Genomic DNA, 27,266 nt, shown 5'->3' with positions numbered 1-27,266 from the left:
ATTCAGGGATGTTTTCATTACTGCTGAGCAGTGCTTACACAGAGTCAAAGGATTTTCTGGTTCTCACACTGCCTCACCAGCAAGTAGGCTGGAGGTGCACTAGAACCTGGGAGGTGACACGGGACGGACAGCTGACCTCAACTGACCAAAGTGGCATTCTGTATCTTATGTCATCATACTTGGCATATAATGCTGGGGGGGGGAAGAAGGAAGTAGGGGGAAGTGTTTGGAGTTACAGTGTTTTGTCTCCCCAATTAACTGTTACGTGTGGTGGAGACCTGCTTTCCTGGAGATGGCTGAGCACCTGCCTGCTGATAGGAAGTGGGGAATGAATTCCTTGTGTTGCTTTGCTTGGGTATCCAGCTTTTCTTTACTTGTTAAACTGCCTTTATCTCAACCCATAAGTTTTCTCACTTTTACACTTCCGATTTTCTCCTCCATCCCACTGCAGGGAGAGTGAGCGAGGGGCTGTGTGGGGCTTATTTGCCAGCTGGGGTTAAACCATGACAAAGGCCCACCAACACTTTCTTTCCTGTTTAGAGAATATATAGTATATTTATATATATATATATAGTAAATATATTCCTGTTTAGAGAATATATAGTACATTTATATACATATAGTATAAATATATATCTATTTAGAGAATATATAGTATATATTCTGCGTAAAGACTGAAAAGCCTTGCCTTATCACACCTTGATTTTCCTTGTCAAGGCCTTTCTGTGCACACAGATAATATCTATACACCATAAAGAGAGAGAATACACAGTGTGCATTCCTAATACAGAATGAAAAGCCTTGCCTCAGCTCATTCTGCTTCACTAAGGCTTTTCTGTCTGTATATAGAATAATTACAGTTGTCACTTCACCTCACCTCACCTTGAGGCCTCTTCCTCATGCGCAGAGCACGCAAATGGGACATAGGGCCCCCATCACCCACAGATGAAGCGGCCCGCGCTTCTCCCTGCCGGGAGACTAGCACCCTTCCCGCGCGCGCGGTCCGGCCGCGCAGCGGCACCCGCTCCGGGCAGCAGCCTGGGCGTGTGAGGACGGCAGGAGGAGGGGAGCCCGCTCCCCTCACACAGGGCAGGGAGGTGTCGCGGAGGTGCCACCAGGGGGCGCTGTGGGAGGCGGCGTTAACGGGCTCGAGGCCGCGGTGGCGGGAGCGGCGCTTGGGCCCGGCTGCGTGCTTTGCCTTCCGCGCTCCCGAGGAGCGGCCGTGGCCTCCCGCCCCTTGGGCCCAATCTGTTGGCGACCCTTGATGTCCGACTGCGGTTGGGGTGAAGAAGAAGAAGGAGGAGGAGGAACAGGAGCGGGCTGGAGTGAGAAAAAGCTGCGAGAAGCCATGTCTGCGCCCGCCGGGCTGCCGCCGCGGCCCGCCGGTGCCGCTGTTTACCCCAGTAGGCCCGGCGGTTCCCGGGAGGCCGCGGCTCTCCAGAGCGGCGAGCCTCGCTATCAGAACGGTGAGGGGCCAGAGGCCTGCGCAGGGCCTAGCGTTGGCGGCCGGGGCGGCGGGGAGAGGCCGCCCGCGGAGTCCCTGAGGCGAGCTGCACGGCTCCGCTCTCTCCTCGGGAGCCCTGCAGGTGCCGGGGCCGGGGGAGCTGGTCTCTTTTCCCTCCTCCTGCAGTGGTGGGAGGTGTGGGGGTCTGTGCGGGGAGGCAAGGGCGCGGGTCCGCCGGAGGGCCCGGTGGGCCACAGTGGAGCCGGCATGTAAGGAAACCCTTCTCTGCAAGGCAGCAGAAGCCGCTTAGGAACCGCGCGTCCCGCCCCGGCTCTCGTCGCTACGTGCGGAGTTAAGGTGTTAGAAGGCGCAGCCTCGCTGAAGCAGCGAGGGAGAGGGTGTTCTTTAATGCCTTCCCTGGAGGCTGGATCTGGTCCGTGTTGGGGCCCCTGCTTTGTGGTGTTTCGGGAATGCTCTGGAGGCCCAGGCACATCCAGGCCTCGGTTCCGGCAGCCGTGCGTGAGTATGGGCAGGAAACCACGTACCGTAGGTGAGAGCGCTTACTTGCTTCATAACTGTGTGTGAACTTAAACATAGTAGGCGGTAGGCATTCACGCAACAGGATCTTGGGATTTGAGTTGAATAAACAAGATTGGGCAGTGAAATATGGGTCACTGAAAAACAAAGGTAAAAGAGTTCAAAATTCCAAAATACTGACTTCCTTTTCAGAGGGAGAGGTGCTGATACTACTTGTACATGAATTAATTAGCGTTCACTGCCTAATTTTTAAATTGGTGTGCTATAAAATCAGTTTTTTATTAACCTCGTTAACTTTTCAGGTTGCCTGTATGAGCTTTGTCCCCACCTAATGATAGTATGGTATCTAAATTATGCCTCTTGCGTGCCTAGAGGTTTAGCTTTTACTGTTTAACCCTTTATTTTGTAGTCAGGCTGTTTTGAACACAGGCAGTTTTTCTGCGCAAGTCAATATGCAGGATAATGACATGGAAACATTTTTACTGCTGAATTTTTCTCATGTCAAAGGGGTAGTTAGGTGATAAGCAGTTACATGCCTATAAAGTAGGTTTTGAATCAATTTGCATATAGCGCAAAAGTCGTTGAAGTGACCGAAAAGGAATGTAATTAAATGGTAGATTAGTATTCTAATGCTAAGCTTTGTCAAAATTATTCAGAAAATGCCAACCTGCATGGCTTTTACTGAAAAACATAGCATTATCAGTGCACAGCTACTACAGCATCAGTACCCTGAAAGTATGTTTCACAGAAACAAATAGAAACTAACATCATGCTTTCTTCGTGTGTTTTTAACTGACTGAAACTGATTTTTAAAGAACCATCATTACTATTTGTTATTTTAATCAACTCCTTGCTGCTGATAATATTCTTAAAAACAACTTTCTTAAAACTTTATAGTAGACCATTTATTTTCTTTGAAACACTTTAATACGGAGAAATTTATACACTGTTCAGAAATAGGTTTGGATTTTTATTTTATAACTTGCTAAATAGTCAACTTGGGCTTCTGTATGCCTTAAGATACCTTACAGTGGTGTGTATTTGATGATTTGTAGACAAGAACTCTGAATTTGTCGTTTTGTGTCCTTTAGCAATAGCATTCCAGAATTTTTAGATTAGTGTGTCTGTCTTCTTCTGGTACTAATCTTCTGAAGTTATAACACAGAATTTAAGGCTTACTTTGGTTTTGTTTGGTTGGTTGGTTTGATTTCTTTAGAAGAAGAACAGGAGAGAGAATAGAGAGAATTAATAACTGAGAAGACCATACTGGAAATTTCTGTGCTGTCCAATAGGAACTAAATTTTACAAGAAAGGTTATAATTGATTTTGAAATTTAATTTTACATCAGTTTTCTGGAGTTTAGATGTTAGATATATGAGTACAGCTATTTCTTCATTAACTGAAAGAAAACACCAGTGCATCCTTTTAGATAGTTGGAGTGCTCTGTGCTGTAATTTCATAAAATGTGGATTTTTCAGGTAGAACTTTGAAGTTACTCAGATCTGATGGAAGGATTTTTTTTGCAGAAAGCAAGCAACCTGTTGCACATAGACTGATATTTAAAGGGATGTTCAGCTTTGTTTATAAAAGTTTTGGCTGGTCCAGTGACAAATTCATTTGAGACTGTTGGAGCTTTTAGTTTTAGTATAACTTGGGGATTTTTTTTTTTTAAATTCTTGTTTGTATTTTTTTTCCTTCTCTCTTAAAGTGCTTTTGGTTTGATTCAATAATGAAAGCAAGTGTTTAAAAAAAAAAAAAGCCCTTTTTTGGCTTGTTGTTCAGAAGTCTGGGGCTTTAAAATACAGTTCTTCTGAATAAAATCTTGCAAGTTCAAGAAGCTTTTATTGCTGTAGTCTTACAAGTGGCTTTGTATCTAAATGGCAAATTACCTCTTTCCTAGTTTCAGCGTAATAAAATGTTGCTTGTTAAATCAGTACTAAAGGTGATGTTTTTTCCAGTGGCGATGGAGGACTTTGCTAACAATTTAATGCATTTAAATGTAAGGCTGAGAGGATAATGGTGTTGAATCCCCATTGTTCTGTCTAGTGTTGTCTACAGTTGGTTTGTAAGGTTACCGTTTGTATCTCTACTAGAATTTTGGGACCATCATTTTCATTATGATATGTATTTAGCCTTGTTTTCCATCCTTCCTCAGGCTTTGTATCTTTTGGGCAATTTCATTAAATTTCATAACGGGGATAAAGGTCTGAAAATGACAAAATCCCTGAATATATTGCAAAAATAGGAAGCTGGGTCGTTGAAGGAGCTAGACATTCATTCCATATTGTGAGAGCTCAGCAGTGCTTGATTTGCAGGCTCGTTTGCCAGCAATTAACAAGGCACAGTGGTGCTGCCCCCTGTCCATTCCCTAAAGGATACCTGCAGGATCTGTTGTGAGTCTTCTCGGGGGTGTGTAAGGGGATGTTAAAAGTTGCAGGAAACTAACAGGTATTCGTGGCTAGCAAGTTTGTGTTGTAGGGTACGCAGACTATATATAGGTGGGGTTCATGGCAGATGGTTAAGTTATTCCGGTGAGAAACTGAAAACCAAACATGACACTAGCAAGCAAAGCTTTATGTACCACACAAAGTAGTACAGCCATAGCACTGTGCTTTTTTTTTGTGATGTCTCACCCCCACCCTCCTTAAAAACTGATAAGGCTTTTGGGGTTCATCTGTTAATGCCCGTGTAGATACACATTATAACATTATAAAATACTAATTTGTCTGTAGCGGAGCTTCACTGCTTCCATTATAGAGATAGTGTTTTAGCAGTACATCTGTGTGTAGCTAAGGTTTTCATATCCTCTTGTGGAGTTGTTTTTTGAGAAACTTGTCAGGTGTTTTGGGAGGAAGGCAAAGTACCTAAGACATCAGGACAGACTGTGCAATTAACAAGATTTCACAATGACAGAAAAGATTTATGCAGATTTCCGGTGTTGAAAACTGACCAATTATCTCGTCATCATTAGTAGCTTCAACTACTAATTGCAGTACAAAAATTAATTTCTTTATAATTTTTAAATGGACTAAACCTCACTTCAGATAATGGGAATAATCTTTCATCTGTAATTGTAAAACTTGCTTTTAAAGGACCAGAAGTTTAAAATAAAAGAAGCACTTTTTCAAATGTCAGGTGTGTCTCTTTTAATGAGGTCTTCATGGGATTTATACTCTTGTGTGCTCATGTGAAGTTCAAACCTTATAGATGTTTCTACTTAAAAATGGAAATAAAGGTGACTTAGACATACAGGGTTCAGGAAAACAAGTTGAGGAAAAACCTTCAGATTTACCATTGATCTGTTGGCACTGAAAAGAAAACCAGTTTGGGCATAGTTAACATTGCGTCTCTAGCAAATGAGTACTTCTTTGACCCTTACTGGACTACTATGTAATTAATCTCTAATGTTGCAGAGCCAGTTGCAGTGACAGGAAAATCACATCTCTTATACCTGATGTAAGTATCGGGCAGTAAAGAGAAATGAAGTGCCTTATCGGATACTCTGTAGTTTCATAAAATTGTTGGTTTTCGTAAAATCATAGTATGAAAGAGCAGAAGACAAAAAGAAGTGCCCTGCAGCACTGTATCTTGGTCACCATATTGAGGATATGTAAAGAAGTGTGAATTATACTTGGTTTGTTCTCCTTCTGCTGATGGAAATTGGCCTCAAAACTAGTGGTGGAAACCAAGAAGAAACTTATTAGAGTAAGTACAGAGTCCGTTGGCACTACTAGCAGATGCACCTTTAATACATGTGACATTTTCTCTTTGTTTCAGGTCCTGTGCAGGGTCACGTGCAGTTCCCCTCTGGCTATGACTCGCATCCTCCAAACTATAGTGCGCCTTCAGGACACTATTCCCAAGTGCCCAATAAAGCTGCTGCTTCACATTTGGATAATCAGTATAGAGCAAATTACTACCCTACTTACTATTCAGCACCAGCACAAAATGTTATGACTCCTTCTGCGGGTACCAATGCTTTGAATACACAGGAGTCGCAGCAGCTGTACAACAATATTCCTCCCCATACAGTGGGGTCAGCTGAAGGACCTATTCAAGGAGCAATATCATGTGCATCCTACTTGCATACAAGTGCTCAGCAGTCATATGCAGCATTTGATAATCACTACGGCACTTCTGTCAGCTCTTCAGTTACATCTCAGGGATTTCCCCTCAATTCTGATCGCTACACCATGCCCCTGGCTCCTGGTGCCACGTATCCTAATGTTTCCTATCCTGTGGCTGCTGGCAGTGTGTACGGGCAGGCATTTACCTCTCAGACCCTACCTGCTCCTGGACAGTTCAAAGAGACAAATACATTTTCTAGCCAGAGTACATCAGTACCTCGTTCCCTTCAGCAGCATGTTCCCATGGGATATAATACAACATTATCAACTACTTCATCTGCTCAGTCCATTCAAGACAACCTCTGCAGGAATCTCGCTGGATCAGTTTCTAAAGTAAACAACCAAATAAATACAGGTATGCTGTTATTTGAAGGGTAGTGAACTTCCAGACCTATCTGGGAAACATCAGAAATCATTATTTTGTTGGTTTGTACTTGTTCACTACATGAAATTCAGTGTCATAATTTTAAATTCTGTCCTTATTAATTCTTGAAGCTTTTTTTATTTTTACCACAGTCCTCACAATAGCAGCTAATTGTATCACTGACATCTTTCTACAGAGATATACAGGAAAAGACGCTATTTAGGGGATAGCTGTAGTTTATTGGCTTTTTTTTTTTTTCATGTGAGTGGCCTTGGAAGGGAATGTCTTTCATGCACTTTTGAAGGAATGTGTAATTTCCGAAACACGTATATTAATCACTAAGATACTTCTTTTCTGGCTAGAGAATTTTTCGAAGTCGTGATCTGAGTTGTTTCTTTAAATTTTACCTTAAGGGAGCGTGCATATGCTCTTCAGAAAGTTCAGAAAAAGTGGAAGCCTGCATGGATTTGGAAGCAGTTGTTTGATATAATACTTTATGAGCATTTGAATGAGTAATTTGGTAGCTTTAGTTTATTTTTTTTTTTAAACAACAGCTTGACATTTTTAGTATGGATGTAGCTATGAAGGGCAAGTTGAGGACAAGTATGCTCAGATCTTGGTAGCAGCTGCAGCTTCTGCTTTATGGGAAAACTGATACAAGTTCATAGGGTAGGCAGTACTTGGTAGGAAGAATGGAAGAGATCAGAAGTGTGGGAGTGCTTGAAGCGTCTTGCTCTCTCTGAGAGATCAATAGCATGTGCAGGAAAATTCTGATTTTCTTTCTCAACTGGTCATTTTCTGACCACACAGTTGAAAGTTGTTCTAAAATAGTGGTTTTCTTTTTCTGCTGAGACAGATTAGAGAACTGTAGAAGGTTTCCTTTTTTATGCCTGATATTTCAGATTATAGCTTAATATTGGAATTGTTTTAGCAGTCGTTGTAGCTGAGGTTTTCTAAGACCAAGGACTTCTGAGAGAACATGGTTTTGATTTTTTGATGATGATAAAGGTTTGACTGGAAAAACTAGCTAAGCTTAAATCAAGCTTATCCAATATATGCCAATGGTGCATTTAGTTTCAATACTGCTTTTTTCTACCCCAAGGCTAGGATGTAGAGAGTCCTCATTCAGGTCAGTTTGAGTACTTTGAATATTAGTAGATTTGAATTCTGTCTCTGAGGTGCTTTGTGCAATATTCTGTAATATTTCAAAAACATGAATCAAAATACTGTTTAAAAAATTAAAATAGGGAGCTTCTTGAAAAGCTTCTGAAGTTGATGGCATTTCACAGTTGAGCATAAAAATGAATTCTTTCAAGGACTAAAGATTTAAAACTCTGGCCAAAAAAATTGTTCCTGAGTGCAGAATCTACAGCTGGACTAGAGAGAATGCAGATATCATTCCAGAATAGAAAGATTTGCAGTAGTTGTATGAAAATGAAAACAGAAAGTTATAATTTGAACGACTGTTAATTTTATTTCCCTTGGAGCTATCTTGAAATCAGTGATCTGTTCATAACAGTATTTTTTATAAAGAACAGCTGTTTTAAAGGTAAAAAGTGAAGCTGACCAGACTATGAAGAGCAATGTAAGCAATGGGTAGTCTTATTTCTTAATTCAGTGAGTGCCCTTCTTAATGAAGTGACTGAGTTAATATATGGCCTTAAGAAAACATAGTAATAATATGCTTGAATTTCAAAGTGCTGATGATCAAACTGGCTGTGGTAGTGGTGCATAATAGGTACACACTTTGCAGTTACAAAAATAAACACTGATCTGATCCACTGTTTCTGTTACACTTGAGTAACATTGCAGTACCTGGCTTGTTTGCCAGACTGCAGGCATAATTACTTAAACCGCATTTAACTTGTTTTGAGCTTGCAAAGCTGCTGAGGTAAGCATGCCCTGTGCTTTGGACTGGATTGTGGAACTGGTTTATCTGGAGAATGACTGTTTTTCTCTTCCCTCTGAATCCTGGTATAACCTCAGCACACAAATGATTCTGTATTTACTGACTGGGAAGGAGCAAATAAAGATAGCAGCCAGTAATAGGCTGAAGGAGGAGCCAGGCTGTTTTATTATTAAATTCTAAAGGCACCATTTTTGAAGTCTGGGGCTAAATAGACTCCGTCCTGTAATATCTGACTTTTTTTGAAGTCTTTGGCTAGAATATGTTAAAAATACAATTGCTGCAACACCTGGTTTATAATAATTACTAACAAAATAATATGAATATATAATAAGTACAATTTTTAAAATAGTAGTAGTCTTGTCCTGGCATAATTTATTTACTTATTGCAACACTGATATGCTTTTTAAATTTCCAGTGCAGTTGTCTTGTTCTCAAATGGAGTAATTTCCTGCATAGTATTCTAATTGTTTGCAGCCTTCCAGAAAAGGAATTGGATCTTGAAAATTGTTTGTCTGCTCTTGTATGTCCTTGAAAAGTGTCTGAGTCCAACACACAAGGAATTTAAAGAAATAAGGAGTGCTTTGTAAAAAGTAGTTTTTCTGAATATTTAATCCTCCCTACTGTTCTCTAGGAAGAAAATGATGGAAAACTGTTTCAGTCTTTTCTGTATGTGGTTTTTGGCAAAAGTGGGGAAAAAAGAAAATTTACTGTAATTCCTAAGAGTGCTTTCTGTGAGTGTTCCATGTAAAGAAATTTTGATACAGTGTACTACTATTAGTCAGTGTCAATAACACAGTTTCATGCTATTGCTGCTGTGCTGTGAAAGAAGACCCCTTACAACCCTCAAATTATAAATAAGCAAATCTTACAAATACTGTAGTTCAGGATGCTGTCTTAATGTATTTTTCAACAGCAGTTTTGTGCAGTCAGTGAACACTGAAAGCTCTCTGTGATGAAAATGAAGTGTTCTTTCTATAGAAGAATGCCATGTTTTTAATAAAATCTATGTTTAATCAGGACTTAAGAAATCTAGACTGGCATGAACTTTTCAGAAGTTTGATGATTTCTGAATTGTTTTCTAGTTGAATCAGAGAAGTTCTAAGCCTTGGACTTACAATTGGATTTTTAAAGAAAATTATTTGTGTAGGGGCTTAGAAAGCCCCTAAAATGCTGAAACTGTTCAGACCAAAGCCCTGAGCTGCTGTATGTCTTGTACTAAGGGCACAGAACTGCAACAGAAATCTTTTTCAGAAAGTTCAGCAGCCACTATCTAGAATCACTGAGGTATTTTCAGTGAAGCTTGCTGAGATTTCTAAAGAAGAAATTTATTTGAAGAGGGATCTTTTTCTGGAAGTTGACTTTTTTGGTAAATAGCAGCCAGTGAGGATAATTTTCTTTGCTTTAGGGAGTATAAATAAAGCAGAAAAGAAATATATTTCTGCTTGCTGGTTTAAACTAGTTTCATCTAGCAAAAACACCCTCTTCTAGTCTTAAATTCTCTATTTCAGCAGAACAGTGTTGGTATAGGTATGACCAGAAATAGTGTTGTGCTGTGTAAATAACGCACTTTATATTATTTAGGCTTTTTGTCTTTCTAGCTCAGTAGCTTTCCTTAGTGGATTTGGGGTTGGGGTTTTTTTTCAGCTTATTTCAACTGAAGTTGGTGCACTCTGATTTTTCTTGGTGCTTTCCAGTCAGTGTGGATGTCGGCCAGGATGCCTAAATTTTAGTAGACTCATCCCTGAGAAGGGGGGAGATAAGAGAATTCCCTCTGTGGGGATAGGTCAGGGTTTCTTTGCTTCCTAGTCCACTGTCCTGTAATCATAGGCCGTCTGCTTGAGCAGGAGACGCTTTAATTTCTTGATCTTATTCACATACTTCCCCCCTTGTGTCAGATCAGGATTTAAAGTCCTTGCTGCCCCAGTTCCATAGGAATGTAGGTTATAACCCTGTAAATCTGCTAATATAGGTGTAGTTGGAAAAAGAGGAAGGACTGTAGCTGAGATACAGAAAGTTTGTCTTTCAACACAATCCTATCTTCCTAACTGCAGGGAGGTGTTAAATCTTAAGGTAGGAATTGCATGTTATGTTGGAGGGGGGTGGAAGACCAGGAGGGCTATAGCAGCTCAAAAGGAATAGTTCTTATATCTCTTCTGAAAAGTTGAGAAGGTACTGTGGTGCTGTGCTTTTTGAACTACAATACCTGTAGGTCTCAAGTTGGAAATTAAGTAAAAACTTTAAGTTACGGTGCGTAGAGAAAAAGGTGACTTAAACTGCTAGTTTGCGCAGCTATGCAGATTCTTACTGTAACATACCTTTTAGCTGTAGAGCTTTATTAGTACATGGCTTTTGTAACCAAGTGGTATACTTGGTCAATTTTAGTACAAGAGATGTTTGTGGTTGAATGGCACAAGGGAAGACTTCAGTGCCCATTATAGGTGAGCGGAGTGGAAGGTGAGAAACAGAAAATACTGTGTCTGTGAGATTGGGTTTTATGTTTATTGCAGCCTGACAAAGCCCTTGGCTTCTCATGGGATTGGTTAGTGGCAATGTTATATGGCCTGATTGGGCTGCATAAGCTGATGGGAAACTTGAACTGAACATCAGTTTAGAGTATAGCTTTGTCATGAGCTAAAATATGCAATCCTAAATTAATCAGTACTTACATGACAGAGTCCAAGCTGCTTACTTGCCAGAGGAAAAGGAAAAAATTGATAGCACAATTACCATAACCATACATTTGTCTCATGTGATGATAGCTACTAACAATGTGTTCTTTTTTAAGATTAACTTTGTTGAAGTGCTTCCTTTGGTCTTGGTTATTTACAGCTTTCAAGAGCTTTCCAGAGCCACCAAATAAAGTTTAATGTATAATTTTGCAAGTTGGATTTTTTTTACAAAGAAAAAGTGAAAAAGTTACATTTTTTGAAGGATATCTTGGATAACTTCTGAGAATAGGTACTAGTACTTGGCTTGAAGTACATTTTCAGTTAATCTGGGTGTAAATTGGTTTTGGTTTTGAATACGTGACACTGGCGTTACAGCATTTGGCATGCTTTACAGCAGTGCTTGATGTTGCCAACATCACTGTATTGACTTGAAGTACGGAAAATACCATAACCCCATAAATAACTCTCTGCTACAAAACCTGGGTAAGCACAGTAATGTTGCAAAGAACTTCCCTTGTCTTCTTGCATATCTTGCTTGAGGGAGCTGTGTTGCTACCCTGACAAGCATATTTCTGCTGACAGATGCTGATGCTTTCATGGGGAGTGCACAAGACGTAATGTGTAGAAGCAGAGGTTATCGCAAGTACATTTCAATAGAAAATGCTGTGTCCATGACCTTCGAAGAAATACATTTTTAATTTGGATTTTGATAACACTTGTGTGAAAGCTGTCTGTATACTCAACATTATATTTGAAAACTGCATAATAAATGAAAGTTCCATTAGGGTGCTGAAAATGTATGCTGTTATTTTTGGCAGTGAATTTGAAAAGCAGAGGAATAATTTTAAGCCGCCTCTTCTTTTTGCTCCTTCTAAAAGACTCAACTTCCCCTAAAGTCCTTCCAGATATCAACCCCGTTACTTAAGGAAAAGTCAGGGAATATATGAACTATGCTGCTATATGTGCAAAGGAAGCAATGTTAGTATTACAGGTGCATCATCCAGTGAATTCTGTAACTTAGATGAGTACAAATGGTGAATTTTGTTCTTGCTTAATTTCTGTTTACGAAGTAGTATTGGTCAGATTTCCTTATTATTATTTTTAACAGCTTGTCTGTCAGGATTTTGGAAAGAATCAATATGATGAATTTTTTCAGTTCATAAACAAGGAGTGACCCTATTAAAAGCTAACTTAATTGAGGTTATGTTGTCCTTATCTGATAGGAATTTCAACTGAATTTTGCCATATCTCTCAAAGCACTAATCTTGATTTTTTTTTTTTAAGGAGAATATATCTGGTCCAGATGTTTGAAACACATCAGAAGTTCTGTGGAATACTCAGGGTTGGTTGAAACAGACTGCTTGGAATATAGTCTCATAACTGAGTATCAAAATCACAAAGTAGCAGCCCTGTGAGGAAGGCAGAATGTTGGTCTGCTGCACAGCTGACTTTCAGGTTTCCTGTCTCTGGGAGGAATATTGAAAGGGAGTTATCCTACATGGACTGCATTCCTCTTACCCGGGAAGAGGAACCTGTGAGGACATGGAGTTATGAGGATCAGTCAAAAATGGATCAGTTTAGCTTTTGCTTAATTTTGATCTTACTGTATCATGATTTCCTTTTTTGCAGTTAGCTGTCAGAGCAGTTTGTTCATTTTAATGGAGTTTTAACATTATATTTAATAAAAAAACCCTCAACTCTTTTGTATAAACTTGTTTGAAGTACTGTATTATTTTTGTAGTTACTGTGAAATCAAATGTGATTGCTTTTATTGTGTAACTGTACAAATCCAAAGCATTCCTGCTTTCTGCTGTTGTCTTCAGGTGGTGGTGATTCTTCACAGCCTGTGCATTCTGTGAGCCAGAGCATTCTCTTCACCAAGCCTGGGGCTGGAACATCTGCTTCCTCTCCTGTGATCTCACCAGTAAGGACACCTGCTCCAAGCCTTTCTTCCAAGCCACAGTCTTCACCCTCTGTTGCACAGTCACCAGAGCTGGGCCTTCAGGAAGGTACTAAAAGGGAATGGGAAGTTACAGTACAGATTTCTGCCCTGTTCCACATGCACACCTTGGAACCTTTATTGCTGCTTTTCTGTGCTTATATGACTGGACTACACCTTTTGCATCTCTTCATGCGCCCTCAGTGTTCTTGTTGTATACCACCTTGGTTCTAGTTTCTCTTAGCTTTTCTGTTTGATTTCATTTGGTCACGTCTCCTTTAGCATTTTTGTCTTGTTGGTCTTACATGTCTCTTCCTCAAAACCTCTTCTTTTAGTTCCCTCATTCTTCTAAAAAGCTGCTCGCTATTTTAAGTTCTTGGAGGAAAGTTTTAAAAGTAACGAAAGAATCAGTTGAGTCTTCAGCCATATGAATTCTGCCCTTATGGTTTGACTTGTCTGTTGACTGTTACACATTTCTGTATTTAGTATTCTATATCTAATGTACTGTGCTGGTTTGTTTGGTTGTTTTTTAGGGGGTGGGGAGGCTGTGTTTTCTCTTGGTTATTTCAGAATTTTAAATTCTTATTTGGTGTATGAGGAAGTAAGCATTAATTTTTCCACAAACAGTTGGATACATTTAGTGTTCAAAAATAATTCTCAGAAGTGTGGTGTGTGACTGTCACAGTATGGGTTTTTATTCTTAAATTTCAAAATCCTCTGACATAAACATTTAAATTTCCCCTTTTCCTCAATTTCCTTCTTTTCCTGGTGGATTGGAGAATGTGAAAAAACAGCTTGTCTGTGAATCAGCATATCTTACAGGCAAAAAGATAATTCTTCGTTGCTTTAAAGTCCTATGTACAGTGTGACGTTTTGAGGAAAATGATAAATCAGTTTTTGAAACTGTGCTTGGCTCTTGCACAGTTTCATGGTTGACTTTGGTATGAGGTAGAATTTATACTGTAGATGTGCTTCTTAGGAAAAACTGTTGCTTCATCTTCCAAAGAAATCACATACTTTTTCTCATTAGAAACAATTTTAGCTGTTCAACTGTGCTTGCCTTGATGTGCAATACATATGTTCTTGCAGTGATTCCTATATAATGCGTGAATACTTAGTACATTAAATAAAAATCACTGTGGTCACTACCAAATGCACTGAATTCAAATACTTCCATATAAGTGAATAATAATGCACTGTGTGTATAAGCACACTTTAAAACCAGCTCTATACCTGTGTGAGGAATATAAAGATGTCAGGAGTTTTTGAGTTTAAGAATGAAGTAGGATTCGTTTTTGTAAGGACTACTGTTTGTAATATTAAAGATCTTAATACCATGCTAACTTCATTGAATATATGTGTGTTGTGGGTAGAGAGCCAGTTAAAGATCTTCCGAATATAGTTTATTGTTGCATGTGTTTATTTAATTTTCAGTCTGGCTCCATTATGGAATTTAAGCCACATAAAATGTATGTTTTGTAAGTCCTTCATGGTATGAAGCATAACTAAATAGTTAGTTTATTTCATAGGTAAATGAGTTCTTAGCCCAGTTTACCCCTTTGTGTCCTTCCGCCTATATTTCTAGGGTCTGTAAAACACAGTAGGTTATTATATTACAGGTACATTGGTAGCTGTTATCTAAGTTTCCAGTGCAAGAAATCTGTGACAATTTAAATACATGGTTACATTTTAAGCCAGACCTTGAAGTAATTCACTCAAATAATGATTTCAAAGTAAGCTTTAGTGCTTCTAAGGGTGGGAGATTTTCACATTATTAGTAACTCTATATAAGAAACTAAGCAGAACTTAGTTGTCACAACAGAAATCATGGTTAGGCACGTGGTGGCACTTGGAACTGCTGTCTTCAGTCATCCATTTCTGGCCTTGGAACTGCTGTTTTCAGTCACCCATTTCTGGCCTTCAGTTGCTTTCTCTCCCATGATCGGCTACTGGTGGCAGTAGAACAGAATGGGATGCATTTCCAGCTGAGAATGACTTTTAAACTAGGTTATTTTTCAGTCAGATCAGTTCTCATGTTTTTTGTGCCTGGACAGTAGTGCTAGCACAGCGCAAGGAGTATCCTAAAGCCAGAAATTTGTAGTACTGCTGGCAATGAATATAAATAATCTATGCAAACTCATAAGGATGTTACAAGTCACACCAGTCAGAGGATTCATAGTAATATAGTCCATGATTCCTAAACTTCTATGTCACCAGCATATTTTTTTAATCTCCTTCTGTATTCTTTCTGACCACATGCATCTGTCATGTGTGTGACCAGTGACTGGAAAAGTGGGAGTTTTAGTAGAAGTTGGGTTGGTTGTTTTGTTTTTTTTTCTCTTCCAAAAAGCATTCCAAAGACTCCAAAGTAATATTAGTAAAATAACTAACTCAGTCTCGTCTCATCTGCCCGTGCTTGGAATTTTTGCGTTGGTATGCCCTTTGCAGCTAGATTTTTCTTTCTTCTCCTATTTTTGTACATGGTATTTGTTAGAGGTCTGTCTTTGCACTCTCTCACTGTGCCCATCAAGTGTGTTTCTTCTTATCATCCTGACTTTTTTTCTGTTTTAATTGCATGTTAATTATTTAAGTTGTTTTGTTTTCCTCCACAATAATGCAGTTGTTCTGTCTTTTTCCTCCGTAGCAATCCCAGGCCTGAGAAAAGACATAGCCTCCTTGGCTGTAGTCTGGTTTTGCGCAGAGAATATTGGGTTTGGGGTTTTTTTTTTTTAAATCTCTTATGAAGTGCATCCAATAGCCTTCATAAAAGATGGGACTATGACTCACTTGAGTTAGTCCTATGAATCACTTGAGTTAGTGTTTTAGCAGTATGAAGAAACTGAAGCTTTGTACCTCCTAGGTCACACTTGGCTTTATTTTTTTTGCGTCTTTATCATTGTGACTACTTGTGGAGAAACTCGATTGGAATCGAATGAGTATTAATGCAGTAGAGTAAATGTAATCATGTCAGTCTCACTAACTTCTGTATGAAAGTTCAGCTTCTCAAGAATACAGTGATACGGTTTTGCTCCTTTTTTTTTTCACACTATTTGAATAGGTATTCTTCACCTACATTCTGTTGTTTTTCCAGAAGTGAAATTGAAGTGGTCCTCTTGGGTCTATTTGCTAAACCTTTTTAAAAATCCATTAAACTAACAGCATTTTTAGCCTGTATTTTAAGTAAAATACAAGTTGATAGAGTTGATAATAAGTTGTGGATGGGAGATTATTACTGTGATGGTTTTAGATTATGCATAACATATGACACTTCCGTAGTGCTTTGTAACGTTAAAGTACACTCATGGTGCCACAGTGCACAGGGGAAAAAAAAATCCCAAGTTCTCAAAAGTCTGAACAATTTTAAAGAGCTTTGAAGAATTAGGATATTTTCTTGTTAATAGCAATCCATTGGATTGCTAAGAGAAGCAGTAGTCATTTGCATGTATTTAAATATGACTACAGACCATTTAAAATCCTTGCTAACCCTACCTTGTGAAAAGAAAAACTTAAGATTTCTTGGAAGTGCTGAAATTGCATCAATAATGAGTAATGTAGAAAATCAGTTCTAAGCCATTGCTGCATGCTTTACCGTTTTAAAATACTGTATGTGTTGCTTTTGTGTATTGTTCACATGTTCAGGTAGATATTAAAAAAACAAACAAAACCAAATAAAATCACAAAATGAAACAAACCCCCCCCCCAAATTAAAAAAATAATAAAAAAAATATATATAAACCAGACCAAGAAAAAACAAACCCAGCCAAGCAACCAAAAAACCCCAAATGACTACCAAAAAAACCTTATAGATTATTATTTGGAGGTAACAGTGTTAAAAATTGTTGCATTGTCACCAGGTCTTTAAAGTGAATAATACGTTTAGGTGCTTAAATATGGGTCTATGAGCCTGAATTTAGGAATTAACTTAAAAATAAGACTAACCAAGTTTTCGTATTTACCCATCTTAAATTTCACTGGCTCTGTTGCAGAGGTACGTCTGTACTCTCGCATATTTCAGCAGCAGTATATTTCATTAATTTTTGACACTGTTCAGAATTCCAGCATGAATTATTCTTGTCTTAAAAGGGACAGATGTGCCAAGCAAAAGTTCAATATTAATGTTTTCATAGCACAATAAAAATTTGTCTAGGAGGGAGTTAATTTTGTTCTAGGTATTAACTTCTGAAAGTATTCCAGTGGACAAACTGATACTAAATACATGTATAAAAAGTCCCTGTATGTTAACTTCCTGATATACATGCACACACACACACATATATATGAAGTTTCCTCTGGTACTAATACTTTGCTAAACTAGCCCACTAAAAACTGCTTTTGTTGTACTGCTAATATAGTTCATATATGAGATATAGCTCTATAGTCTAGGGTTGTAGATCTAACTTTTCGCATGTTGGGATTTTCTCTAGAACGGCTAATTTCTCTTGCTTTTAATGCAGTGATTTGTGACTTCATTTCTCATCTTTCCTGTCTGTCTGATTCTTATGTTTGTGCTTTCCACTTCACAGGCATGCAGTATGGTGGATATGTTAATAATCAAGCTAGCTCTGCACCAGCTCCCTTGTCATCAAGTTCAGATGATGAGGAAGAGGATGAGGAGGATGAGGAAGCAGGTTGGCTTTAGCTTTACACCAGTATCTTGTTCTCTTCCTACTCAAGTCATGTTCCATATTTCCATCCCCTGAAACGTTTTTTCCTTTAAAACGTCACTCTGATGCGTCATATATCAAGTTAACTAGAAGTTTCTCAGCTGTTTTTAGTGTAGTAACAAAAAGGAATTCAATAGTAGTCAGCAAGTGGTTGTCTTTTCTCATATTAGTATCAGATGGTTTATATAGCTAACAAAGTAATAGTCACAACTTGCAAGTCTCCCTTATTTTTAGTGTTTTGATTTGCAGTAGGTTTTAAACTCTTAAAGTAACTAGCTCTAGAACTTAGACTGGTAATTGCTTATGTTAAGCAACTAGATACTAGTTTGTATTTACCCGTTTCTCATCTTACGCATAGGGAACTCTTACAATTAAGATAGTAAAGTAAATATAGAAAGATAATAAGTGTGATTTTTAAGACAGTAAATTAATTTGTGCTGCTTTTTTTTTTTTTCTTGAGATATGTCTCAAGCATGTGGGTTTAGTATTAACGTCTTTGTTCTGTAGGGAACTTAAGAACTTTTGCTTACTTTTTTAAATTTTTTTTATTTTTTTAAGAAGCAGTTTGTCCTGATTGATTGAAATGCTACGTTCATGGTTGCAAGGATTCTGCCTGTATTTTGTCAGAACGGTCTGGCTTTGAGTTTGATGTTTCTCACCACCTTAGTTTCTTGAATGCTAACGTTTTCTTTCAACTTAAAGAAAAGCATTTACAATCTATATATGCATGGTAACACTGTAAAAAGCTTCTTGAGATTAAACATTAGACATCTACCTGTGTTGACAGATGGAAGTATCTGCAATTGCATGTACCTTGTGCTGATATGTTACTCCAATTTGTGTGTGCAGTTTGGGGATAGCAAACTTTTGTAACTTTTACTTTAAGCTTATAATTCATATTGTAGCTGAGCACAAAAAAAAAGCAGTGCCATATAATTCTGAGTTGTATTTAAATATAAAACTAGGGTACTTTGAAAATAGCTTAGTGCACAAGATATCATGAAGAATGGAGCAAAACAGGGATGACAGCCAAGTCAAAAATAGTGTGGTGGATTCATGTTATCCGTTTGGATAATATGGATTCAACTGTTATGTTGAATAATTAGAACATTAGAAGTAAATAGTTGCTGTTGTTGTTTTTCCTAGGAGGAAGGCATTTTCAGCCAAAGACACTTACTGTTCTAGCTAGAGAAAGACAATGTTTGGAGGGTGCAGTAGTATCAATATAAGTGATATTATTACCCCCATCCTAGGGGAGCAAAGGTATTAGGATAGTTTGCATATCCTATGTAATTCTGGCTATTTCAGGTAATTGATTCAGTGTCTTCCTTTGTGTGGTAACACAATTGATCTTTCAACAAGCTTCAGTATTGGTATTAAATTATGGATAGGAACTCTAGAATAACTCCACTTTTTAAATCTAAGGATACTTTTTTTTTTTTTTTTCTAAAGTAATGAGTCTAATTAGACTATAACAGCTAGAAAGCAATCCTACTTTGGGATATAAAATTTGCTTTGGCTGTTGTGGTACAGCTGCTGTTTGAATTCTGCTTTCTAAAGAGTAGTCTAAAAAAGACAGGAGAGCATTCTGGCTTTTGGTGGTTTTTCTATTGTAGAACTACTTACTGATTTTTTTTGCCTAATCCTATGCAAAGGTTTCTATCAATGTAAATGTAAGGGGTTTGGGTTTTGGTTTGGTTTTTTTTTTTTTTTTTTTTTTTTAGCAATTGCAACCTTTGTTTCCTTACTTTGTTTCCTAAATCTACCAAAGTTTTCATACTCCCTCCCATCTTTCTCAAGTCCTGTACTTTGATAAAGCCTGTAACCTTTGAGCTGTCATTGTATTTAAATTTATCTTACACGAAAGAGTGAAAGGACACACAAGTTCAATATGTAGGCTACCTGATCAGTAAGCTTTCTGTTTTTATGCCCTGTCACTGGAGTTAATATACATCCTAACTACATTTTGTAGACAGGTTTCTAGCTCATGCTTTGGTACTGTTTTTATGAAGAATAGGTGTTGGACGTCTGTTTGCTTGTGTTTGTGTAGCTTCTCACTTTTTTATCACTCTTACCAGTTAGATCTTATATGTTGCCAAAGAGTTCTTGAAAACTCTGAAAGCAAAATTTATATTGGTAAAATAACAACTGTAAAAGCATGTTCTAAGTATTATTTTTGTCTAAGCAGTGTTAAAACATTTTTTCTGTCTTTGCAATATGTTCTTGTCTGGTCCTTATTATGCTCAAATAAACTTTTACAGCTGTTATAGCTTAATTTAAGCATAGGAAAACTGTTCTTTGATTTTGTAGAAGATCTTGGGTTTTTTATTGTTGGAGCATCTGTGAGATCTCCATGACACATGTGACCACTGTAGAGTTTGAAGCCACATTTGGTCTGCAGTAAGCTGTATAACTCTCGCTGGTTTTGGGTCAAATACTTGTTTTCCAGTGGAAAGTAGAATAGGACACATTGTAATTCTTATACGTCTGACAGTTTTGAGGAATATCTTACAAAATCTGAAAGTTCTTTAGAAGCCAAGACTGGAAGTGACAGGTCTTCAGTCAGTATGTGAGATATTCAAAAATAGGATTCACTTTCTTATTTTAAATTAGACAGACTTTGTGGTTCAAAATACCTGAGTTTATACCTTCTAACTGGAACTTTTCTGTATGTCAGAAATGATACATAGATTTTTTTTTGTAGTAGTAGTAGTAGAAGTATGACTAATTTGCATTATTTTTACTTACAGCATGCTTTAAAAATATATTCTTTCATATATTTGTCAAATTGGTTTCTGTTAACTTTTCTGGCAGAGCTTGGGAAGTCTATAATATTTCTTTGCAAATCACTATCATTAATGTCTTCCTAGTGAAAAGAGCAAACTCATCAAATTATAGGTGGATGTGAGTTTATGAATGCAATTTACTGTGGGAAGAACTCTGTAAAGAGTGAAATAGCGGTGAAATCAGAAAGCTTGAACTAGTGTTTTATATGTTCACAACTGTGCTTATAACCTCTTGGTATGTCTTTTGAAATGCAGAACTAGCTTCTGGTCAGACAAAAAAAGTACTTCTTGAAAATTCTTAAATCTTGATCTTCTTGAAATAATAAAAGCATTATTTTGGCTTTTGTGTACTAGGACTTCCCAAACCTTTACAAGCTGTGTTTCTCAGGATAAAATAGCAAATAGCTCAGGATAAAAATAGCAAATCCTGTTTCCTTAAGCTTCTAGAATAGAAGGAATGATTAAATTTGGTAGGAAAATGAATCTTGCAGTTATGTTCTTTTATAAACTTCAAGGTCAAAGGGAAATTTACAGTGAAGAACAATCTGAAAACTAACATTGTGTTAGTTTTGCAGTGTTAATATATTTAAAATAAAATGCATTGTTAGTGTTTTGGGGTTTTTGGAGTAGTTTTCTATTTCTTAGCTGAATGCTTTAAAGGCAAAATGCTCAAAAATAATCTATACAGTCACGTTGTCACCATGATATTAATGTGTGTCCCAGATGTCAGGGATGCTTTATGTTTCCATATGCAGGGGTCTCTTAACTTTGAAATCTCAGTTGAAGTGGGATCAAATCTCTCATGTTCCCCCACTGAATTTCTCCCCTAATATACTTTCAGCTTCACAGTAGGATGTATGGTCACAGCTGATCCTTCTGAGTACAACAGTATCAGTAAATCTCTTCTAAGTGTGTTCTGTCACAAAAGTTATATATATAATTGTCTTTTCTGAAATCTTAAATATACTCCTTTTCTGTGGCACTTCATGGCTTGGGGTGTTTTAATGTCTTTGGCCTTTTCTCTTTGGAAATGTATGTGAAGTCACACTTGAAGAAATGTTTTTAAATATTTTTTTTGTTTGCAGTATTTTGACAGTAAGACATTCTAGTTATATGCATAGAGTGAACTAAAAATTAAGCATTAGGTGTCTCTTTGGTATTAACAACCATGTATGCATCTATGTGCTTTTTTACTTTTGGCTAGTTAACTTATTTACTTGTTACTTACTTTTTTACATGGTTACTCTTTACATAGTTACCTTTTCCTCTACCAAAAGTAATATTCTGGGACCTCTTACCAAGTTCTACGGAAAACAGAAACTTTACATTGAAAACAAAACAAGCTCTGAATTGCAACACTACAGAAAGGAGGAAAGAATTGTATGCTTGCCAGTTTTGCTAGAAGGTGGGGATGGTGCATACTCTGAAGACGATAGGAGTCTTCTGTTGGTTGCAGTTACAAAGGAAGTCATGACAGAGATTGTGCAAGGCATCAGTTGATGTAGCCTAGACAGTTTAATAGAAAATATTTTTTATCTCAAGAAACAACTCTTTTCGTTGTTTTTGTCCTTTTCCCATTGATCTCTCTTACTACTTCTTGGGCATGTGCTTGCTTGCTTGCTTGCTTTAGTATCACATCAGTTGTTTCTCTTCCTCCCCCTCCTCTTTGCAGTAGTAACAGCTGTCAAGTTATAGGGCTAAAGTGCTGTTTTTTCCCAGGAACTTTCTTGACGGTTTCTTACCAAAGTTCTTAGGAAAAAAATCTCAGTCTCTTTATTTCTCAAAAATTTGCTATTTCTGAAGCACCTAACTTTAAATTATTTTTGTCCTCCCAGCAATTGATAGTTCCTCTACTACAAGCAGTGCCTCTCCTGTTCTGAACAATTATGATGCCCTGGAAGGAGGTGGCTATCCAGGTAAGCAGTTTATTACATACTCATTATGAAAATTTTTGTTTAGAGACTTACATATTTACTGTTTATGATTTTTTTTTTTCTATTCTGAGTGCTGCTTATTGTTAATTAACAAGTAGGTGGAAGGAAATGCTTATGAACAGCATGGGGGCAGTCAGCAGAGAGAGCATACCTGACTTTTTTAATCACTCTTCACAGTTTTTACATTGAAGTAACCATTTGATAAAAATTCCCTGCGTCATAAGTCATACTTTCCATTGCAAAATTGAGGGTAATGCTGAAATTATGCTTCATGTGAAAGCAAGCATCTTTCTCTAGGTTATACTATATGCCTGATTGTTTTAACAAGTTACAGGTAATAGTTGATATGCCGTTCAAGTTTTGAAATATCAAGGATATCAGGATATCCTGAAGGCATAAAGAATAATAGCATCAAGTTTAAATTTGTTCGATCTGTTGATTTGATTGATTTTTTTTGTTTTTGTTTGATAAGATAGCCTTTTGTTAGTAGCTGCCTAGGCCTATGATCATCTTCCCATGTATACCCTCTTTAACAGCCTAATTGCAGTAACTGATAATTTATTTAGTCAGTGAAGATACACAGCTTAATGCAAAAACTTAAAATGGAAGTTTTGTTGGTTAAGCATTTAGGATGACATTTAAATTATAAAAGAAGTAGTAATACTTCAAAAAAATTCAATACCTGTGGGTTTTTGCTTTTTTTTTTTGTTTGTTTGTTCTTCTAGAGACACGTTCTGTGAGCAGCAGCCCAGTTCCTGCTTCATCAGCCCCACAAACACCAAAAGCTTCTAAGCCTTTTGGTTACGGATATCCAACACTGCAGCCTGGCTACCAAAACGCCGCACCTACTCCTGTGCAGCCCAGTAATCCAGGACACCATCCTGGGTTTCAGCACTATACACAGGTTTGTATTTTTAACTTCAAAGTTACTTCATGAAGTAACTGCATGGGGAAAGTGTTTTCTACGGGATATTTTTTTTTTTTTTTTTGCATGTGTCCATATTTTATTTTTTATAATTTCTGAGACTATAAATGTTAAGTGTAATATTGATATCATAGTTCTGGATCCTAACTTCTTATTAGAATGCTTTTGAATTAAAATTTTAAGTATATCTCCAAAAAGTTACACTTAACAATTTTGCTTCACCACTTATTACCAGCATCCACAGTTTTAATGTTTGGGGTTTCAAACAGCTGTAGTTTATTGATGGGAAACCATGAAGAAACACGATGAAGTACTTCATCAGCAAAAATGAGTTTGATCAGAGTGCCACTATGGGCTATGATCTCAAGCATTAAATCACCTTAAAAGCAAGATATAGGGTCCAGAGGAAAGAGCTGTGCAGAGCCTGTGCTGGGTGTGTGGTACAGCTGGTTGCCTCCATCTGTTCTTTTTCCTGGTAAAGAGAGGAGCAAGCACTCAAGTACAGTCACCTGGCTCCTGATGCACATGTGAGTCACCTAAGAGCAGTGAAATCTGATGAAGAGGCAGATACTGAGGCAAAATGCAGATGCAGAAGAAGGGCAGAGAAGTTAGACTCTTTTCAGGAGTACAAAATAAAAGAACAAAACCCAGTAATTACTGGTTGCAGCAAATGAAATTCTGGTTGGACCTATAAAGGAAAATTCTTCAGAATAGGAGTGGGGAACAGATCGTGCTGTGAAGTCATCAATCCTTAGATATTTTTGAAACTCAGCTGGGCAAGACTATGATCTAACTTTGAAGTTAGCCTTGCTTGAGCTGGGTGTTGGACAGCCAGACCTCAAGTGTGCATTCCAACTTAACCTTTTCTCCTCTTTTATAGTGTTTTGGTTTTAATTTAAAAATAAATATCTTTTTAAGTTTTTGTAGCTTGGAAAAGTTACATTGTAACCTTCTGGGGGGAGAGGGGGGATATTGTCAGCCTTCTAGTAACTTGTTTTCTTATGCCTGGGAAGCTTGAAGTTTTATGTGTGATCTCCAGTGTTGATTTGTATAATAAATTTGAATTTTGTCCAGTGATACTTACTTGGCTGTTATGTCAGTTGTGTCTTAGCATTTTTTTATTTTCTACCATAAAACTCTTCTCTTGTTTGGGTATATTACTAATTACTGCTGTATTTTTTTAAATATGTTTGGAAGAATTGGGATTACAGGAAGATTTAAGGTTGTTATTTAAACATGACTGTGTGTTTACCCGTTTGCAATGCTCTCACTTTTTTTCAGCAATATCCAGGTGTGAACCAGCTGTCCTCTTCCATAGGAGGGTTAAGTTTACAGCATAGTCAGCAGCCAGAAAGCTTGAGACCAGTAAACCTCACACAAGATAGAAATATTTTGCCTGTATCTTCAGTTCCAGCCCCTGTGCCTAACTTGAATTCTGAACTTAGGAAATTAAACTGCAGTCCAGAGTAAGTGTACTGTGTCTAGAACAGCATTTTCCAGTGACTGATAATTATGTGTAGTGTCAAAAAAGTCTAAAATGACTCCTGACTTTAAATCTTTGTAATGACCTAATATAACTCACTTGAAAATAACTTTATCCTCTACATCCCTATATAAAGGTTGAAATCATGCTGCCATCAGAATGCATTGAGTTGGGCTCACTTATTACAACATCAGATCTGCTTAGTCTTTGCTTTGTTTTATCCATGTTAAGAAAAAAATCTATTAATAAACTCCTTATTGTCATGCAGTACATCTCATAGAATATTTTTATAATATTGCATAGGACTTTTTTCCAGAAAATTATGATGATCACGTCTAAGTACACTGAATAAACTCTGAACACATTTTACTGTGAAAATTGTAATCCCGATTACAATTATCCTTTCACCTCCTGTTAACATTAAGCAGTACTTTTTACTGTCCCAACTCAGGTGCAGCTAGATACAATGGAAACTGCTGGCCCTAAAAAAATCTTAATTCTAATTACAAAATAAATTTTATTCATCGCCCCACACAAACTCAGCTTACTACCGTAGTGGCAATGCATGTCCCCTCAGAAAACAGAAATCACAAAATGGGGGGTCTCAAAGTGATTCTAATGTGTGGAACACTTTGGACAGCACTATTTGTGCATTGGGATTTTTTTAATGACCTTTTTTTATCTTTTAAGCTCACCTTCCACTTTAAGCAGAAGAAAATATTGTTACTTTTTCAGTACTTGAGATCCTTTTGTACTGTTTTATCAATATTATTTTTTGAGAACTAGCAAATACTGTATTCCTTCTTTAGTTCCTTCATCCCCCTAAAAAACTCTTTGTAGTTATTCAAAAATACAGCATTTTACATTGAGCGTTGTACCTAAATTAGTTTTACCTCTTTATTTTAAGTTTGATATACCTTCATTGCTGAACTACTAAACTGGGGAACAGGGGAATATATTTTTGTTTAATTTCTTTAGAAGGCTTTTTCTTAATCTCCGTGATGCATTAGTTTTTATTTATTAAATCAGCTTTATAATACAGGATTTCTTAAATTTCAGAATTCTTTAAGATCAGGTGTTAACGCAATGTTTTAAACGTCTTTTAAAATTCTGTTTTCAACATACTGTTTTTCTTTTCAGTTCATTTCGATGTACATTGACAAATATTCCACAGACACAGGCTTTGTTAAACAAAGCTAAACTTCCTTTAGGTTTGCTGCTACATCCCTTCAGAGACCTAACGGTAGAGTAGCTTACTTTTCCTTTTTTTAATGTATGTACTTAATATACACATTTGTCTTATTTTTGTTCAGGCAATAAAATATACCGATCTCTAAGGCCTAAGTTATTTGGGACTTAGGAGGAGGAGAAATAAAACCTTGATTTGCTACCTCGTTTTAATTCGTGAGGGAAAAGTTTTGGACAAGTCCTTCAAAATTATTTCCTTATTCTTGGAAATCCTTGTTTGCCAGTGGTTCTCTGAAGCTCTGAATTACTACTCTTGTGTTGGGCTCAGAACTGTTAGATACCTCTCGGAAAGGTATTTACAATGCCCTCTTGGAAACAAGTGTTTATGTTTAATGTGTTACTGCCATGGTAAATGCTGTCAATAGAAGGTAAACACAATGTGAGGTTATTCATAAGTGTTAATCAGCCCCTCTCCATTTAAATTTATTTGTATTTATGTGAAAAGGTAAATAACTGTCTGCTATGACTTCTTTTCATATGATGTGTGCTCTTACTGTAAGGTTTGCTCTGTCATGTTTAATCACACAAAGTTGTCCTGTCTTTCATTATTCCTGTTACTATAGTGGCTGTGTCATTGTAACTGTGTAATTTAAAGTAATTTCATTAAAGATCTCATTTCAACTTTTGATTTGTGTGATTGGATTAAGATAATAAATACTATTTCTCTGGATTTTAAAGGGAAGGGGTTTTTAATGGACATCATAATTACTCTAAGAAAATTAGCTGAAATAGAATATCTAGTCTTATGAAGCTTTTATGCACAGTACTGCATAATAATGTTTTCTATAAAATGATTGTGTACCTTTGTTACAGTTTTCCATTCTTTCTTTTTAGCAATTACCAGTAATAACATCAAGTACAATAGTGAGATGCAGATCCTGCAGGACGTATATCAACCCTTTTGTTTCTTTCATTGATCAAAGGAGGTGGAAATGCAATCTGTGCTATAGAGTTAATGATGGTGAGTCTTTGTAGGAAGAGAAGCTTGCATTAATAAAATCTCTTTCAAGTATTTGCATTATATCAGTCCATGGGATGCTTTAGATTAAAATGTAGATTAAAATGACAGCGTTCCTTAGGTGGGTTTTGGTTTTGCTTTTTATTAAAAAAGCTCTGGATCATAAGTCAAATGTTCTGTGCATTTTCTGAAGCAAAAGGTTGTTTTGCAGTTTTCTTGGTGACAGAGAAAATGTAATCATATTATCCTGATTATAATAGAATCAATTTACTCCATTGA

The 27,266-nt window shown here is 37.2% G+C and overlaps 1 protein-coding gene across 3 annotated transcripts in view; it reads left to right on the top strand.

Moving 5' to 3' along the window:
* Positions 1-1,020: 1,020 nt before the first annotated feature.
* The window catches only part of SEC24B (SEC24 homolog B, COPII coat complex component), a 44,081-nt gene continuing 17,835 nt past the window's right edge, over positions 1,021-27,266 (top strand). The window contains exons 1-9 of one of the 3 annotated variants that reach the window (XM_062636649.1): positions 1,126-1,466; positions 5,759-6,463; positions 12,874-13,059; positions 17,513-17,617; positions 22,275-22,355; positions 23,099-23,277; positions 24,580-24,764; positions 25,922-26,024; positions 26,864-26,990. In XM_062636649.1, coding sequence (XP_062492633.1) covers positions 1,265-1,466; positions 5,759-6,463; positions 12,874-13,059; positions 17,513-17,617; positions 22,275-22,355; positions 23,099-23,277; positions 24,580-24,764; positions 25,922-26,024; positions 26,864-26,990 — 1,873 coding nt within the window. In that variant the 5' untranslated portion in view covers positions 1,126-1,264. Of the gene's footprint in view, positions 1,467-1,808; positions 1,964-5,758; positions 6,464-12,873; positions 13,060-17,512; positions 17,618-22,274; positions 22,356-23,098; positions 23,278-24,579; positions 24,765-25,921; positions 26,025-26,863; positions 26,991-27,266 lie in introns of those variants that run through there. The other 2 variants (XM_062636651.1, XM_062636650.1) reach the window with 2 other exon arrangements.

Source organism: Pezoporus occidentalis, unplaced genomic scaffold (genome assembly GCF_034315485.1).
Source record: "Pezoporus occidentalis ecotype Australia unplaced genomic scaffold, CSIRO_AGI_Poc_V1 ctg49, whole genome shotgun sequence".
NCBI lineage: Eukaryota > Metazoa > Chordata > Aves > Psittaciformes > Psittacidae > Pezoporus > Pezoporus occidentalis.
Note: the sequence above shows the minus strand (reverse complement) of the source record. Positions and strands in the feature narration are given on the sequence as shown.